The sequence below is a fragment of the Haemorhous mexicanus genome, chromosome 2 (genome assembly GCF_027477595.1).
Source record: "Haemorhous mexicanus isolate bHaeMex1 chromosome 2, bHaeMex1.pri, whole genome shotgun sequence".
Classification (NCBI taxonomy): domain Eukaryota; kingdom Metazoa; phylum Chordata; class Aves; order Passeriformes; family Fringillidae; genus Haemorhous; species Haemorhous mexicanus.
Window position 1 is genome coordinate 31,984,570 of NC_082342.1, and position 14,077 is coordinate 31,998,646.

The window sequence follows — 14,077 nt, forward strand, 5'->3', positions numbered from 1 at the left end:
GCCACTGCAGAGCAGCCCCTCAGGGGCATAGAGGCACACAAGGCTACACCTGAACACCAGTCCCACTACTCAGGAGGCTGAGGAGCCACGTGGGATGAAAGACCTGAGAGCTGTCCCTACAACAGAGTTCTGCTGAGGAGGAGCATAAGACTGGCTCTCTTTTATCCTCCACCTCCACCACACAGCTGAGGAAAAATAGAGAGCAAATAAGAATTCCTTCTACAGTCAAGAAGCAACCACTATGAGTCACCTCCCTTCCCTCAGCCTCAGAAAAAGCCCAAGCCCTTGGTGGATGAGCCACGGAGGGGCTTGGGTGTCTGACACTTATCACGAAGGGCTGATAATCTGAAAGAGTCAGAGCCAGTGGGTAGCTGGAAACTGTGAACCACAACAGTGGGGGTTCTCTGAGACAAAAAGGGGGCCCAGGATGAGGCACGTGGATGGAAATGAATTGCCCTGTGCAAAGGTCAGCAGCTGCATGGGGGCTAGGATGAGCCCCCTCAGCACATGAGCTCGAGTGGGTTTCCCCCAGAGCTGCTGGAGCAGGAGGCTCCCTTCCTCACACTCCTCAGAGTGCCACAGCACACAGCTCATCTTTTCAGTGCTTATTTTTTCCCTCTGGATGCTCCTCTCTGTCTCCTTGGACCACCTCAGGTGTGTCCCATACTATCCCTAGACTCTAGATTGATGAGCCACATGTGTCCTGGTTGGAGCTTAGCATGGAGCATCAGCCTTTCTTCATGCTGCCTGTGAACTGACCAATGAGAAAAAGCCAAGAAGTCAGCACATTTGAAAGACTAAAGAAGGGGGAAAAAAAAATTATAATAATAAGAAAACCAACAAAAGAAAGAACAGCAGAAAAAAAGACCAACTTGTTCTCAAAAACCCTGAAAGAATTAGAGAGAATCTGTAAGAGACGGGAAGATCAAACCAAAAAAGGCAAGAGATGAAAGAAAAACATGAAGGGTACTTGCTGGGAAGTGTCTTCTGCACTTTTTCCACTGGCTATATAGAAGCGAAACGTGTAAGAAAAACAACAGCGACCCAAAGAATTTCCACTAAAAGATGCTTAGAGCGGTGTCTCTGGTCCCTCCCTCCTCTGCCCTCACGTGCCTCGGGCTCCTGCTGCTTTCTTGGTCGTGACGCATCCTCTTAGTGATATGAGGAAACTCGCTGCCCACCTGCGCTATAAAGGCATTGAGGGAAATGCTTTGATCGGAGGGAGAGAGAGAGAGAGCGTGAGAGCAAGCACATCCCACTGACCCCTCTGGGCTCACCCACCCATTCTGACGACCTTCTTCGCCCATGCCTCATTTTTGCTGATCTCTTCAAGCTTTGGAACACCTTAAGCACAGGGCTGAGTGAGAAGCAGCCCCTGTCCTGGATGCCACCATGAGGCCGGTGTCCCTCGTGCTGTTCCTCATCTTCACTCTGCTGCCTTTCACTGGTAAGAGGGGCTGAACATATTGGGGAGGGCAGAGTAGCTCAGAAATCTGAGTCTGGGTGTTCCTTGATCCCTGGAAAGGCTGGAAGGGAGAATTTCTGCCCTTCCAACTCCACAGAAGGTGCCCAGATATCATCCTGTATCCTAACCCAGCCTGGCAAAGATGGCATCCCCACCCCAGAGTGGGATAATACTGAATCCCGCTCTCTGCTCAACTCTCCATCTTGTTACAGCTGGCCACATCCTATCAGGATTGTTGGAGAGGACAAGCAGGGAGCAGAAAGTGTGGGTCAGAGAGGGGAGTTCAGCCGTGCTTCCCTGCCACTTGAGCCCCAGAAAGACACGGGGGAGCTCAAAGCAGCTGCCTGACAAGATATCTGTGCTGTGGAAGAGGCATGGGGGAAGGTATGCCAGGGCCACGAGAGATACGAGTCCTTCTGGGGGAATGGGGGGGTTGGAGGCCCTTTAAGCCCTTTTTCCCCTTCCCCATGTTCCCTCCTTTCCCATATTCCCTCCTTGCCCATATTACTTCCTTCCCCATATTCCCTTCTTCCTGTCCCCTCTCTTGATCTCACGTTGGCCTCTGGCATGAGCTGCTCACTTGTCCTGCTTCCAGTGTGCACCAGGAGCCACACGTGGTGCTGGAAGTTGGGTACTCGGGCCTGCAGAAGACAGCACAGCTCATGAAGCCCCGGGTGTCACTCCAGGACTCCGCCTTACGCAATGGCAACTTCTCCCTGCGGATTGTCCCGGTCCGGAGCGAGGACGTTGGGCTGTACGAGGCACAGGTGAAATACAAGACAGAGGTGCACAGCTGCCACGTGGAGCTGGGGGTGATCACAGGTAGGAGAGGATGGAAAACCTGGGGAATGTTGATTTTAGGACTGGGGAGGTTGTAAAGGTGGCATAGGGTGGGGGATGCCGTGTTTGGCAGGGCAGGTGAGAGCACAGGCAGCAGCCTCTGGAAAGTGCAGTTTCCTGCTGTCTGCCCTCAGCTCTGAAGGGAGAGCTGCCTGGTGGATGAAGTTAGGGCAGTGCAGACACAAAGGGCTGCTTTGGTAGCTCCCCTACAACCTTTGCTCTCCCCCAACACAAACCCTTCTTTTTGCAGTGACCCTCAGTCCACCCAATCCTGTGATAGAAAGTGAGCTGCTCTCGATGAGCTGCAACTCCAGCCACCAGGCCAGCCTTGTGGAGACATGCTGGTTCCACAACGAGCACCTGGGCCCCACCTCCAGGACCTTCTGCTTCTCGTCCGGGACTCTCTCCATCTTCCATCCAGCCATGAGCGACGCGGGCTCCTGGCGCTGCCAGCTTCGGTACTCTGATAAGGAGATAATTTCTGCCACGTTCAACCTGCAAATTCTAGGTGAGCTCAGCCTCTGTGTTGATACCCCAACATCTCCAGGCTGATCCCTTTGATGTGGCTGACTAACCCCCATGGCCCCAGCTCCCACCTTGTCCTCACTTCCCAGGTCAGTCACATCCCTGCAGAGCTCTTTCCAGGCACCACCCCACATTGCCTTCTTTCCCTGGCTCAGGTTTTGATGGCCCAACCAGCCCTGTGGTCTATGCAGCAGCTGGCTCTGCAGCCGATCTACCATGCAGTCTGAGCTACCTTCCCAGAGCCTTTGGCATGAGGGTGGTGACAGCCCACTGGAGTCACCTTGCAGGAGGACATTTGGAGGAGAGGGGCATCTCCCAGAACCTGAGCAGCAGAAGCTTCCCCCTGCATCTCCCCGTGGTGGGGCCGGGTGATGCAGGGCAGTACCGCTGCGCTGTCTCGGTGGGACACAGGACAATCAGCAGGAACGTGACCTTGGCTGTGGTTACAGGTGAGAGGAGAGGCTGGGGTCCCTCACTGCAGATAAACATCCCCACTGTCTGTGCAATGAGCATGGGCAGCTCCTGGTCATGGGTTCCCAGCCTGGGGCAGGAAGCAAGATCTCTGTTTAGGGCATTGCACTGCATTGGACTCTGCTGGAATCAGGGGCTTTCCTGGGTGGCTTGATTATTCCTCTTAAGAATGAGAAAGGCAAAGAAAATAGTGTAGAGGAAGTAATAAAGAAAAGATGTAATAGCAGAAGGATGGACGAGGAAGAGATGTGGACATGCCTGGAGGTTGCTTTTTTCCCTTTGCCACAGTGACTCCGAGCATCCAAGGACCAGTTTCTGAGGGGAATCGTTTGCTGCTCATCTGCAGACTCTCGCACTCCCAGGGACACGAGCGTTTCCAGTGGACGCACCTTGACTCAGCCCCCACTAAGAGCAAGCTGGCTGTGGCTGCTCCCCGTGGCTTGGAGGGCCACAGCTCCTGGATGGGACCCACCTTCGAAATACCCCAGGTGTCACAAAAGGACACGGGCACCTGGGAATGCAGCGTGTACGGCCCAGAAGGCAGACTGGGAGCAGTGGAGTACGATCTGCAGATCACAGGTACTGTCCCCCGTGGCTCTGCAAACAATCTCTTCTTCTCCTCACCCTACTTAGCTCTCTGGTGCCCTTTCCTCTCTCAACCTCATCCTGTCCTTCTCTCCTTGGACCACTTGGATCCCATCTTCTTAGCTTTCACCAGTTCCTCATGCTGCTCCTTCCAGTTCCCCGCCTACCTCTTTCCTATGTTGCCTGTTGCTGTGCAGTCCCACCCTTTCCTCGGTGCAGAATCAACCATCCCTTCCTTCCTAACTGTGGTTCCTCCTCACAGGTGCCCAGGTCTCCAGCGCTCCCTCTATCTTAAGTGGGCAGGTTACGTTTGGGCTCACACTCACCCTCTTCGTCCTGCTTGCCGTTTGTGTTGTGGCTCTGGCCCTACAAAAAAGGGTAAGTGTCCATCACCCCACTTCTGTTATCTCTCCTCTACATCCACCCTCATTTGACCTTCCCCAGATTACTCCAGAGACAGCAGTGAAAGGTCCTGGGGACACAGTGGCCAGAGGAGGTACGGGGCTGGAGCAGCCTGCTGACGGTGTCATGGACACACAGGGAAAGCTGTGGCATTGGCACATTGTACCTGGGCCTTGGCAGGACTGGCTAACCACAGCATTCCTCAGGGGCAGGTCAGACACCTCGGAGAAGAAAGAAAACCTCCTAAGGCACAATCACAGCCTTGAAAAGCTTCGTGTTTATTCCCCCAGAGATCAAGCCATGCTGTAGTAGAGGAGGGCTAGTTGCCAGGCTTTTGTAGATGTCCCCTCTCTCATTCCCTAGCTGGATGTTCTCATGTAACCATCTCCTGTTCTGTACCAATGTCTGCTGGTGCCCAGACACCAGTATTGGTGCCAGGCTGCTGTTTCTGGCTCAGCCCTCACACCTCAGCTCTCAGCTTCCTGCAACTTAATGCCCTTTGTTTGCTCAGCTTCTTCCAGTATCTTGTCCTCCGAAGACTCTGCCTTGTACCTTGCCTTTATGATTCCCCAAGACCAGACCAGAACTCATGCTTCCCCAGCACGTCAATGGAAAAAACTGTGCAAACAAGTCAGACTGTTTCTCTGAAGTTTTCATATTATTACTCTGCAAATTAATAAGGTGGCAAAATCATCCTTCAGGGTTTCCTTTTGCAGACAAGGGCCACCTTTTGGGAGTAGCTGTGATGCAGCTGCCTCCTACTTAGCCTCATGGAAAGGGCCCATGATGACAATTCTAGCGGGGAAGGGGCTGAGCGATCGGAGCGAGATGAGTTTGGAAAAGCTTACCCTGGTGAAAGAGCTGGGAGCCTTGAAACTGCCTCGAGCTGAAGATGAGGGATGTGACAAAATTGATGAAAAGTCTTAGCAAGTCCCAGTGGCTGGAGACTGAAGGCAGACAGCATCACAAAAGAAGCAAGGTGGAAATTTTAAAGAAACCACTGTGGGTAGTGCAAGAGCAGCTCGTGACAGGTTCTTCGTCATCTGTCCTTAATCAGCACTGATGGTAAAGGATAATATGAGGCAGAAATTCACACTTTCTGTGCGACTCTCTAAAGTGTGCAAGGCCAGGGCAAGGTGATCAGGGCCAACCTTTCTGGCCCAAATCCTTGGACTGGAACCCCTTGACAGTGTACCTGTAAAGCCTCAGCTAGCAGGAAATGGGTGTCCAGCTGCCTGCTTAGACAGCTCTCATCCCACTAGGATATTCAGCACCCCAAAGCATTTGCATATGCCCCCAAGGCCCTGCTATGCTGAGCAAGCCAGGCTCCCGTGTGGCAGCACGGCTCCTCTATCCATGGGCGTTCCTCGACCAGCTCTGGATGGCCCTGATCTAGCAGGACTGGATCATCTCCAAAGGGCCTTCCAACCCCAACCACCCCCTGGTTCTGTGATTCACACCCTTCTAGGCTCCCCGCTGGGCTCACCCTCCCTCAGAGTGCAGATGAGGTGGTGCCTGGAGCAGAGATATCAGCTCTTCTCTGGTTCTCTCTCTCTCTCTGCTGGCATCCTCTGAGAATGCATTTGCTGTTCCTGTGCTGGTTGGAAACTGGATGCTCCCCGTGGTGTATCGTGCACACCCGATGGGCTGTTGTCCACATATTAGGAATTCCCATTCCAATCCCCTGATATATCAATGTCTGATTAGTACTGTTGCATTTCATTGATCCTATCGCTCAGGTTAGTGCTGCCTTCCCCTAAAATATCTGTGTCTTGCATGATATTTTCATCCTCTTTCTTCCAAATGAGGCTCCTCAACTTTATCAGCTGCCTAACTCATTAGCACTTTCACACTCTCTGTGCCAATAATGACTGGTCTTTGAAGACTTGTGCTTTTCATTTCCCTTCAGCCTGGCAGAAACCTGTCAGCAAACCCCAGTCCCTTCCTCTTAGCTGACATCACATCCACCATGCCATTCTCTAACTAATCTCATCCTTCTTGCTGTACTGTCTGTGTGTAACCCTATACTGCTATCAGGTGCCCTGAGATCTACCTCTTTTTCACGGTCTAGGAAGTCACTTGTGATAGTGGTTCTGTCTTTAATTTGTCCTTATCTCATTTTGCACAAGCCTTCATGCCTTTATTACCTCTCCAAAAAGGTGCTGTACGATCTGACATACATCAAACCTGACAGTGGCCTGACCATTGCCCAGATCAGTGACTGCTCTCCCTTAGCCAGGTCCTGTCTTTGTAATTCCTTATGCCCATCACACCACAGAGGATTGTGCTGAGCCAGCTTTCCCCAGAAGGAATTGCATGTCTCAGAGAGTGTCTTCTTCCCTGGCTCTCCCATTCCAGGGAATGGGAGCCTTCTGGTTGCAAGCAGCAGGACTGTGTTCCATGGCAGGGAGAAGCCCAGACTTGTGCCATTCAGCCTCTCTCCTGTGTCTGATGTAGCCTCTTGCTTCCCTTTCAGGCACGGGCTCCTGCCTTCCCAGCACTGGAAGGGATGTTTGCAGCCAATGTGCCATGGAAGTCCATGGAGGAAAAGCAGAAAGGGAAGATCCAGCAAACGGAGTGCTGATGGAAGCAGGGGCATCCGGGCTGGTCTGCATGGCAGGATGAAACTCTGTGTGCCACAGGGAAAGGGCTGGGCACCGTGCAGACCTCTCTCTGCAGGAGGGGGTAGGCATGGCAAGAGCACTGCTGGGGACCTTGGGAGCTCTGTACCTGCAGAGGGGCTGGAAGCTGCAGCCAGGGCGAGGCAGACTCACCACTGCAGTCAGGTGGCCAGCAGCAGAGATGCTTTGGGAGTATTTGAGCCAGTAGCTACTGCCTGCTTCGGTGCCACATCTCTGTCCCCCTCCTTGCCCCTCCTTCAGGGCCTCTCTCTCAGGCTTTCTCTGGTGGAACACTTGGATGCAGGACGTGGCTGGAATCCATCTCCCCTGCAGTCTGACAATGTTTTTCCCCCCATGCTCACTCTCTTCTCCTCTCCCTCTCCCTGCACTGCCCTGCTCACTGCTCTGTCACACATTTTGAGCATTTTAACTTATTAGAAACTAATTTTAGAACTTAAAATAAATTCATGTGATGAAAAAGCCCGCTGACCCCCGTGTGTGCTTGTGGAGGAGCGTGCCTATTTGACAGAGCTGGGTGTACCTCTGCCTGTGTGAAGCCATTTCTAAGGCTTTTGCTGCCCTCCCTTTCTCTTTCAGTTCTGTTTTACTGAAGTTGCCTGTTCATTTCTGACATTTTCACAGCGAGGAAGGGGAAATTAAATGCCACTAGAGAAGGAAGAATCACAGGTTCAGTCTTTCCTTTTTGCTGCATTTCAGAGCCTTCTTTTCCTTTTTTTTCCCTCCCATCCGACTGTCCTTATCCATTCATTCATTTATTCCTTCAGTCCTCACATTTTCCTGAAAGATCCACAAGATGCATTATGGCTCTTTTAAGGATGCACTTAGCAATGTAAGCGTGAGTCTGCCAGGCCCCACCTCTCAAGACCTTCAATGTGTTTAGGTTTCATGCAGTCAGAAATGCTCTTCACGTCCCCTCTGAACAGCCATGGAGGACTGTGGTGCTGCTCTTGAGCAGGCACTGAATGCAGCCCCAGAGGAAACACTTGGTAATGAGAGCCACACGTGGATTTCTCCCATTTGGGTCCCCACGCTGAGGCTGCTCCATGTTCAGGACAGAAGATTCTCTTGACTTGAGAGAAGGTCACCACAGCCAGAACAGCTTTTTATTATTTCAGCAGGCACATGAACAGACCTTCTTACTGTGTGGCTCCCACCTTCCCTCCCCAAAAGGTTCAGGCACTCAAGTAGTGAATGCACCCGGGTATCCTTAGACCGCAGGTAGCACGGCAACAGCCAAAAGTCACAACTAGCCCACTCCAGGGAGCACCTCTGGGCTCCACAGCTCTTTAGCCACTCAGCTATCCATGTATTTTACTGAAAATAACACCTCTTTCTCCACTGAATCCTAGAGAAGTGCAGCAGACTTGTCTGCTTCAACCACCCCACGCAATTTCAGGCAGACCCTGGAGCAGAACTAAGGCAAGACAGCCCAGCGTGGTACCAGCATCTTCCTAGGCAAATGATAATGCTGCCCTTTTTTTCAGGTGGGAGGGATCTGTCTAGCTCCATCACCTCTCTCTGCCAGATGCTTTGGAGGTAGAGAAAAGGCTGGTTAACCCCCATGGGGCTGAGGGACAATCCAAAATCCACCAGGATCACAGAATATTCTCTCAGTGCCTGACAGTGGTTTGCTCTCTCTCCTCACACACAATGGGATGCTCTCTCCTCCTGTGGGCAACACTTGCAGCACTGCCTGTTACCAGCCTGGATGTTCTCATTGCTCAGATGTGTGCCTGGTCTGTCTCTAAACCTCCCTGTTTCCTTGTACTCTCTGACTTCCTCTGGCAATCCGTCCTCAGATCTGCTTATTCACTGTGTGAAAATGGTTCCTCTCTCAGTTTTGAACTAAAAGCTTTCCACTTTCACCGTCTTCTTTTCTCCCATCACAAAGGCTGGGAAAAGAGTGACTCCCAAATCTATGGTACCATGGATGGCCATTATTTTACCACGTTTTATCACATCCCCTTTTTTGTTATTTCCCCATCTCCTCCTGACTCACTGCCTTTCAGGTACAATTCCCAGATTTTGGGACATTCTCTCTGACAGTTTGGACAGGCCCATCTCTGTGCATGGTCAGTTCTGCTCAGGCCCTTTGCTCTGGAAGAGGAGGCAGCAGCCCAGCAGGGGAGCAGTGCTGGTTTACATGGAGGCACAGAGCCTTTCTCTGCATCACTTCCATCCAGCCTTTCCATGTTTTGTCTGCCTCTCTGAAAGAAGTTCAACAACACTGAGCTTGTACCCAGCTGTTCACTGTGCCTCTCACGACAGGCAGATGCCTGACATGGTGCAGTTACAGTGAGCAAAAGCCTGGAAGTGTTTATGCAGTTTAGATTTTCCTTCCTAGAAACTATTTCTATATGTAGGAAAATATTTCCAAACCAAGACGGCACAAGGCAAGTCAGTGGAGTTGAGGTGGAAGGACCAAGAGTCTGCACAATAAAGCAAACAAATCTGGAAACCTGTTTCAAGTGGAGTCAATAAACAGAAACAGGAAATAAAGCAAATGACATATGAAGGAAAGAGACCTAATGCTTTTCCATAAGGATACAGCTGCAGGTGCAAAACTCAAATTAATATTTTCAACATGCCAGAATGTGGTGGTTTGACCCTGGCTGGGTCCATCACTCCTTTCTCTAACTGGATGGGAGACAGAAAGTATAACAAGAGGCTCATTGGTCCAGATAAGGGCAGGGAGAGATCTCCCACTGATTATCATCACATCAAAACAGACTCGCTATGGGGAAATTATCTGAATTTATTACCAATCAAATAAAATCAAAGCAGGATATTGAGAAAATAAACTCAAATCTTAAAAGACCTCCATCCTACCACTCCATTCTTCCAAGGGTTAGCTTCACTCCCAATTTTCTGTACCTTCTTCCCCACAGAAGTGCTGATGGGGACAGAGAATGGGGGTTGCTGTGAGTTCATCCTATGTTATCTCTGCCACTCCTTCCTCCTCAGAGGAAGGATTTCTCACACTTTCCCCTGCTCCAGTGTGGGGTTCCTCCCACAGGAGAGAGCCCTCCATGAACTTCGCAAATTTGAGTCCATCCCATAGGCTGCAGTTTTTCACAAACTGCTCCAGCATGGGCTCCTTCTGGGGTCACCAGTCCCACCTGCAAACCTGCTCCAGCATGGGCTCCTCTCTCCACAGGGCCACAGGTCCTCCAGGACTCTGTTCCAGTGGGCTTCCCATGGGGTCACAGACTCCATCAGGCATCCACCTGCTCTGGGGACCTCCATGGGCTGCAGGAGGGTGTCCTGCCTCACCCTGGTCTGCAGCGCGGGGCTGCAGGGCAGTCTGTGCTCTGGCACCTGGAGCACCTCCTGCCTTTCCTCCTGCCCTGACCTTGGTGTCTGCAGGGCTGTTCCTACCACATATCCTCACTCCTCTCTCTGGCTGCAGTTGTTCATATTCTTTTCATCCCACTTAACCGTGTTGTCCCAGAGGCTCTACCACCATCACTGGTGGGCTCAGCCTTGGCCATCAGTGTCTTGGAGCCAGCTGGCTCTGGCTGAATCAGACATGGGAGAAGCTTCTGGCAGCTTCTCTCAGAAGCCAACTCTGTAGCTGCCCAGCTATCTAAACCTTGCCATGAAAACTCATTGCACAGTGGATGGAAACTTTAAAAAACCAAGGAAATCCAGTGGATTCCCTTTCAGCAGAGAGGAGGGCTTAAGGAATGCAAAGAAAGTGTTACTCATGCAAATTCCTTTGCGTAGGACTCCTGCCAAAGGAATAGGAAGACAACCTTTAATCCCAAACTAATCTTTTTCAGTAAGAAAGATCAACATCATTAGAAAAAATCATAACTAGGTCCAGATGTTCTGCAACTCAGACTTCTGAGGGATTTACAGTGAGAGGCTGAATTCTAGCAAATAGCTTAATCTGACAAAAGAACGACAAGAAAAATAGATCTATTGTGGTCTTTGTGCATTCTGCACAGCCTTTTAAAAACAATAAAATGTTAAAAAACAGAAATCAAATTATGGAGGCTACTAAGGCACACTGAGTTTTATATTTGCTTGGCAAATTTATGGGAACAATATCAGCACCAATCCTGAAAAAAAAATCCCATTACTTAGTACTCTGCTTCTATTTTTTGAACACTTTGGTGAATAAACCCAAAATATGTAGGGTTTTACTTTTGCCTTCTGAAGGCAGAACTGTCAAACCAAGCTCCTTACTGAATGCTGTTGTTGTGGGTAGTGCATCTTGTGCCTCCCACTAAGTTCCAAAGCATCTGGGACAGTCTTTCCATAGTTCTGGATTCCACCACGCCCAAGAGTTTCTCTCCTAGGTTTCCATCCCTCTGGCCTGCCGGTTCAGTGCCACTCCCTCCAAGAGCTGTCACATGATGTGCTCTGAAAAGGGTGTCACTCCCACCTGAACGGAGGGGTCTCAGAGGGTCCCCTGGCAGGAGGACACTCCTGGAGCCCAGAAAGACAGGAAGCCACACACAAGGGCAGATTTTGCAAGGATTTGGTAATTCTCGTTCTTACTGAGGTTCCTCTTCTTTTACAAGCACTGTGTGTCTTCTTCCTTGTCACCAGGTCAGCATTCCCCCTTTTGTATGTAAAATGACACAGGTTTTGGACCAAGGAGGACACACCAGCAAACTCCCTAAAAAGCTTTGGGGGCTGTCAGGAGCTCAGTTAGGACCCCCTGCTCAGGCACTTCCCAGCTCTTTAAAATCCTAAATTAGCTATTGGGAAGACATTCTGTACTGTGAGGGTGGTGAGGCAGTGGCACAGGTTTCCCAGAGAAGCTGTGGATGCCCCATCCCTGGCAGTGTTCAAGGCCGGGTTGGATCCTGGTCTGTTGGAAGGTGTCGCTGCCCACGGCAGGATGCCGGAGTGGATGATCTTTCAGGTTCCTTCCAACACAACCCCCCTGTGATGCCATGGGCTCTGCGGGGACACGGCGGCTGCTCCTTGTCCCTCCCAGCTCCTTGTCCCGAGCCAATGCCGCCACCTAGCGCACCGTGTGGCGGCATTCTGCGCTGCTGGAACACCTCCGGCTGCGCATCAAAACAATCCCTGTCGCCAGCTTCTCCCCCTTGCTTTTGCCAAGGCCAGCAACAGTGAGATCGTGAAGCAATATGCATCCTATACAGGTTCCTAAAAACTCTCCTAGCCACCTCCCTCCTGCCTGTTGCATTTCTCACATGCCCTTAACGTGGGCTTGGCTTTGGTCAGGCTTGCTTTACCCCCGTCACTTTTGGTGACACACTCCTGCAGGTAGTGGTTCTTGATTCCTCTGTCCAGTGCCCTCCAAGCAGTCCCTGATTTCCCAGCTCACCCGGCTTGTCTTGCTCCATCAGGCTCCACCTCTCCTGACTAAATGCAGGGGACCCCTTGCTCATGAAGGACCTCTGTGGAGGGTTCCTGTTTTTCCACTGTGATCAGCTAATGAGCCTTTGTGATATCTGCTTAGAGAGCCCTTTCTTCCCGGTTCAGGCTTCCAAGTTCCTGCAGAGAGGTCTCTCTCCCCAGTTTTCCCCATTTCTGAGGAACACAGCTGTGCTGGGGCGAATCACCGGGCCCCCTCAGCAGCCAGCTGGTTGTTTCTAGCTCCCACATCAGGCACCAGAAATGCCCCTCGAGATGCTCACCAGGTGTCAGCTATTCTGTTGCAAAGAGAACGCTCCTGGCCTTTGAAGCTGCTGACAGCCAGGTGCCTGAAGAGCTGGTTTTTGTGCTGCATCAAACACTTGTCCTTCCTTCTCTCCAAAGCCACTTGGCAATCACCAATTTTCCAACACATCTTGGTATCTTTCATCTTTCAGTCTACAGAGGCACACTGAGAGCCCCCACTGATGTGCAGGGAACTTGGTTTTAAGGAGATGATCTCTGGAGGCATCTTGGCTTTCCAGTGAAGCCAGTTAAAAGGTCTTTCTCAACATCTGATTTCTGAGGCCCTTTTCTCCCTTTATCTCTCGCTTCCTTGGAGACACTCAGTGTCTCTGCAGACTGTGACCATCACCCAGCACAGCCTGGAAGCTTCTTCTCTCCTCTGAGAGGATTCTGTTTCTCTCCAGCACTCAAAAATATTGCTGATGATGGGATTAGAGCAAAGAGAGACAGCGCAGAGTGTCTCTGCAGGGGATAAAGCAGGGAAACATGACAGCCACTGATTTCTGGGGGGAGAGCTGCGTGCAGTGCCCAGGCTGTTCTCGCTGTGCCGTGGGGTCACTGTGTGATGCTGGATGAGCCCCCTTTCCCCAGGGGTGCAGTACAGAAACTGCCCCAGCGAGGTGAGAACCAGACTTGCCAAGAACCTAAAAACCAGTTAAATATTTATGAGGAATATTACATTCAGAAGAGAGACTGGCTAATATTATTCATCCCTTCTGGATTCTGATGTTTAATTAATGCTTGCAAAGTGCTTTGAGATGCTTGGATGAAAGAGATACAAACACGTCACTGCACGCTGTGACCCCTGGTCCCGGAGGCACCTGTTCCCCTCACAACTGCAGCAGTTCCAAGAGATGGATCCCCACCCTAGGGTGACAGTGGATCCAGAACAGGCATTCTCACAACGTGACAAGCCTGAGGCTTTGTCACCTCAGACCACAGCCCTGCTTCTCCTTGCAACTCTGCAGCAAGTTCAAGTGCATTTTGCAAGCTTTACCCCTTCAGGGAATGCTATTTCTGGTAGATATTTGCAGTGACATAAACCAACTGTTTAAAAACAAGCCAGTGTTTCTGCATTACAGCGTGCTGGGGAGACAAAACGCAAGCCAGAATCTGTACAAACTGAAGCATCAGCTCAATGCCTCAGATCCCCAAGCACTGAGGTGCCAAAGCCTTACAATCCCAACCTGAGTCTTCTTAACGCTGTTTGTTTTCCCAGGACATCCCCTCTCTGGCAGCTGGGGACCAAAAAGGACATTTCTATTTGACACATGTGAGAGAGATTTTTGAAGATGCTGACGGGATACGTCAGGTTCTTGCCAGAGAGCTGTGTCTCAGAGAAGGGCTTTCCCAACTTCTGGACACTGGCAGAGTGCCCGTCCCATCCCATCCCATCCCATCCCATCCCATCCCATCCCATCCCATCCCATCCCATCCCATCCCATCCCATCCCATCCCATCCCATCCCATCCCATCCCATCCCATCCCATCCCATCCCATCCCAGTT

The 14,077-nt window shown here is 51.1% G+C and overlaps 1 protein-coding gene across 1 annotated transcript; it reads left to right on the top strand.

Moving 5' to 3' along the window:
- Positions 1–1,139: 1,139 nt before the first annotated feature.
- LAG3 (lymphocyte activating 3) lies at positions 1,140–7,389 on the top strand. The gene is made up of 8 exons (XM_059838209.1): positions 1,140–1,447; positions 1,678–1,849; positions 2,061–2,287; positions 2,556–2,813; positions 2,986–3,279; positions 3,590–3,880; positions 4,149–4,264; positions 6,765–7,389. Exons 1-8 carry the CDS (start codon positions 1,393–1,395, stop codon positions 6,870–6,872), a joined length of 1,521 nt encoding a protein of 506 aa, XP_059694192.1. The 5' UTR covers positions 1,140–1,392; the 3' UTR covers positions 6,873–7,389.
- The last annotated feature ends 6,688 nt before the right edge of the window (positions 7,390–14,077 follow it).

Excerpts from the sequence above, each read along its gene's own strand:
- LAG3 (XM_059838209.1), top strand. The coding sequence starts at position 1,393 with ATGAGGCCGGTGTCCCTCGTGCTGTTCCTCATCTTCACTCTGCTGCCT. Across the intron at positions 1,448-1,677 it reads CACTCTGCTGCCTTTCACTG|CTGGCCACATCCTATCAGGA; the intron begins GTAAGAGGGGCT and ends ATCTTGTTACAG. Across the intron at positions 1,850-2,060 it reads TGGAAGAGGCATGGGGGAAG|TGTGCACCAGGAGCCACACG; the intron begins GTATGCCAGGGC and ends TCCTGCTTCCAG.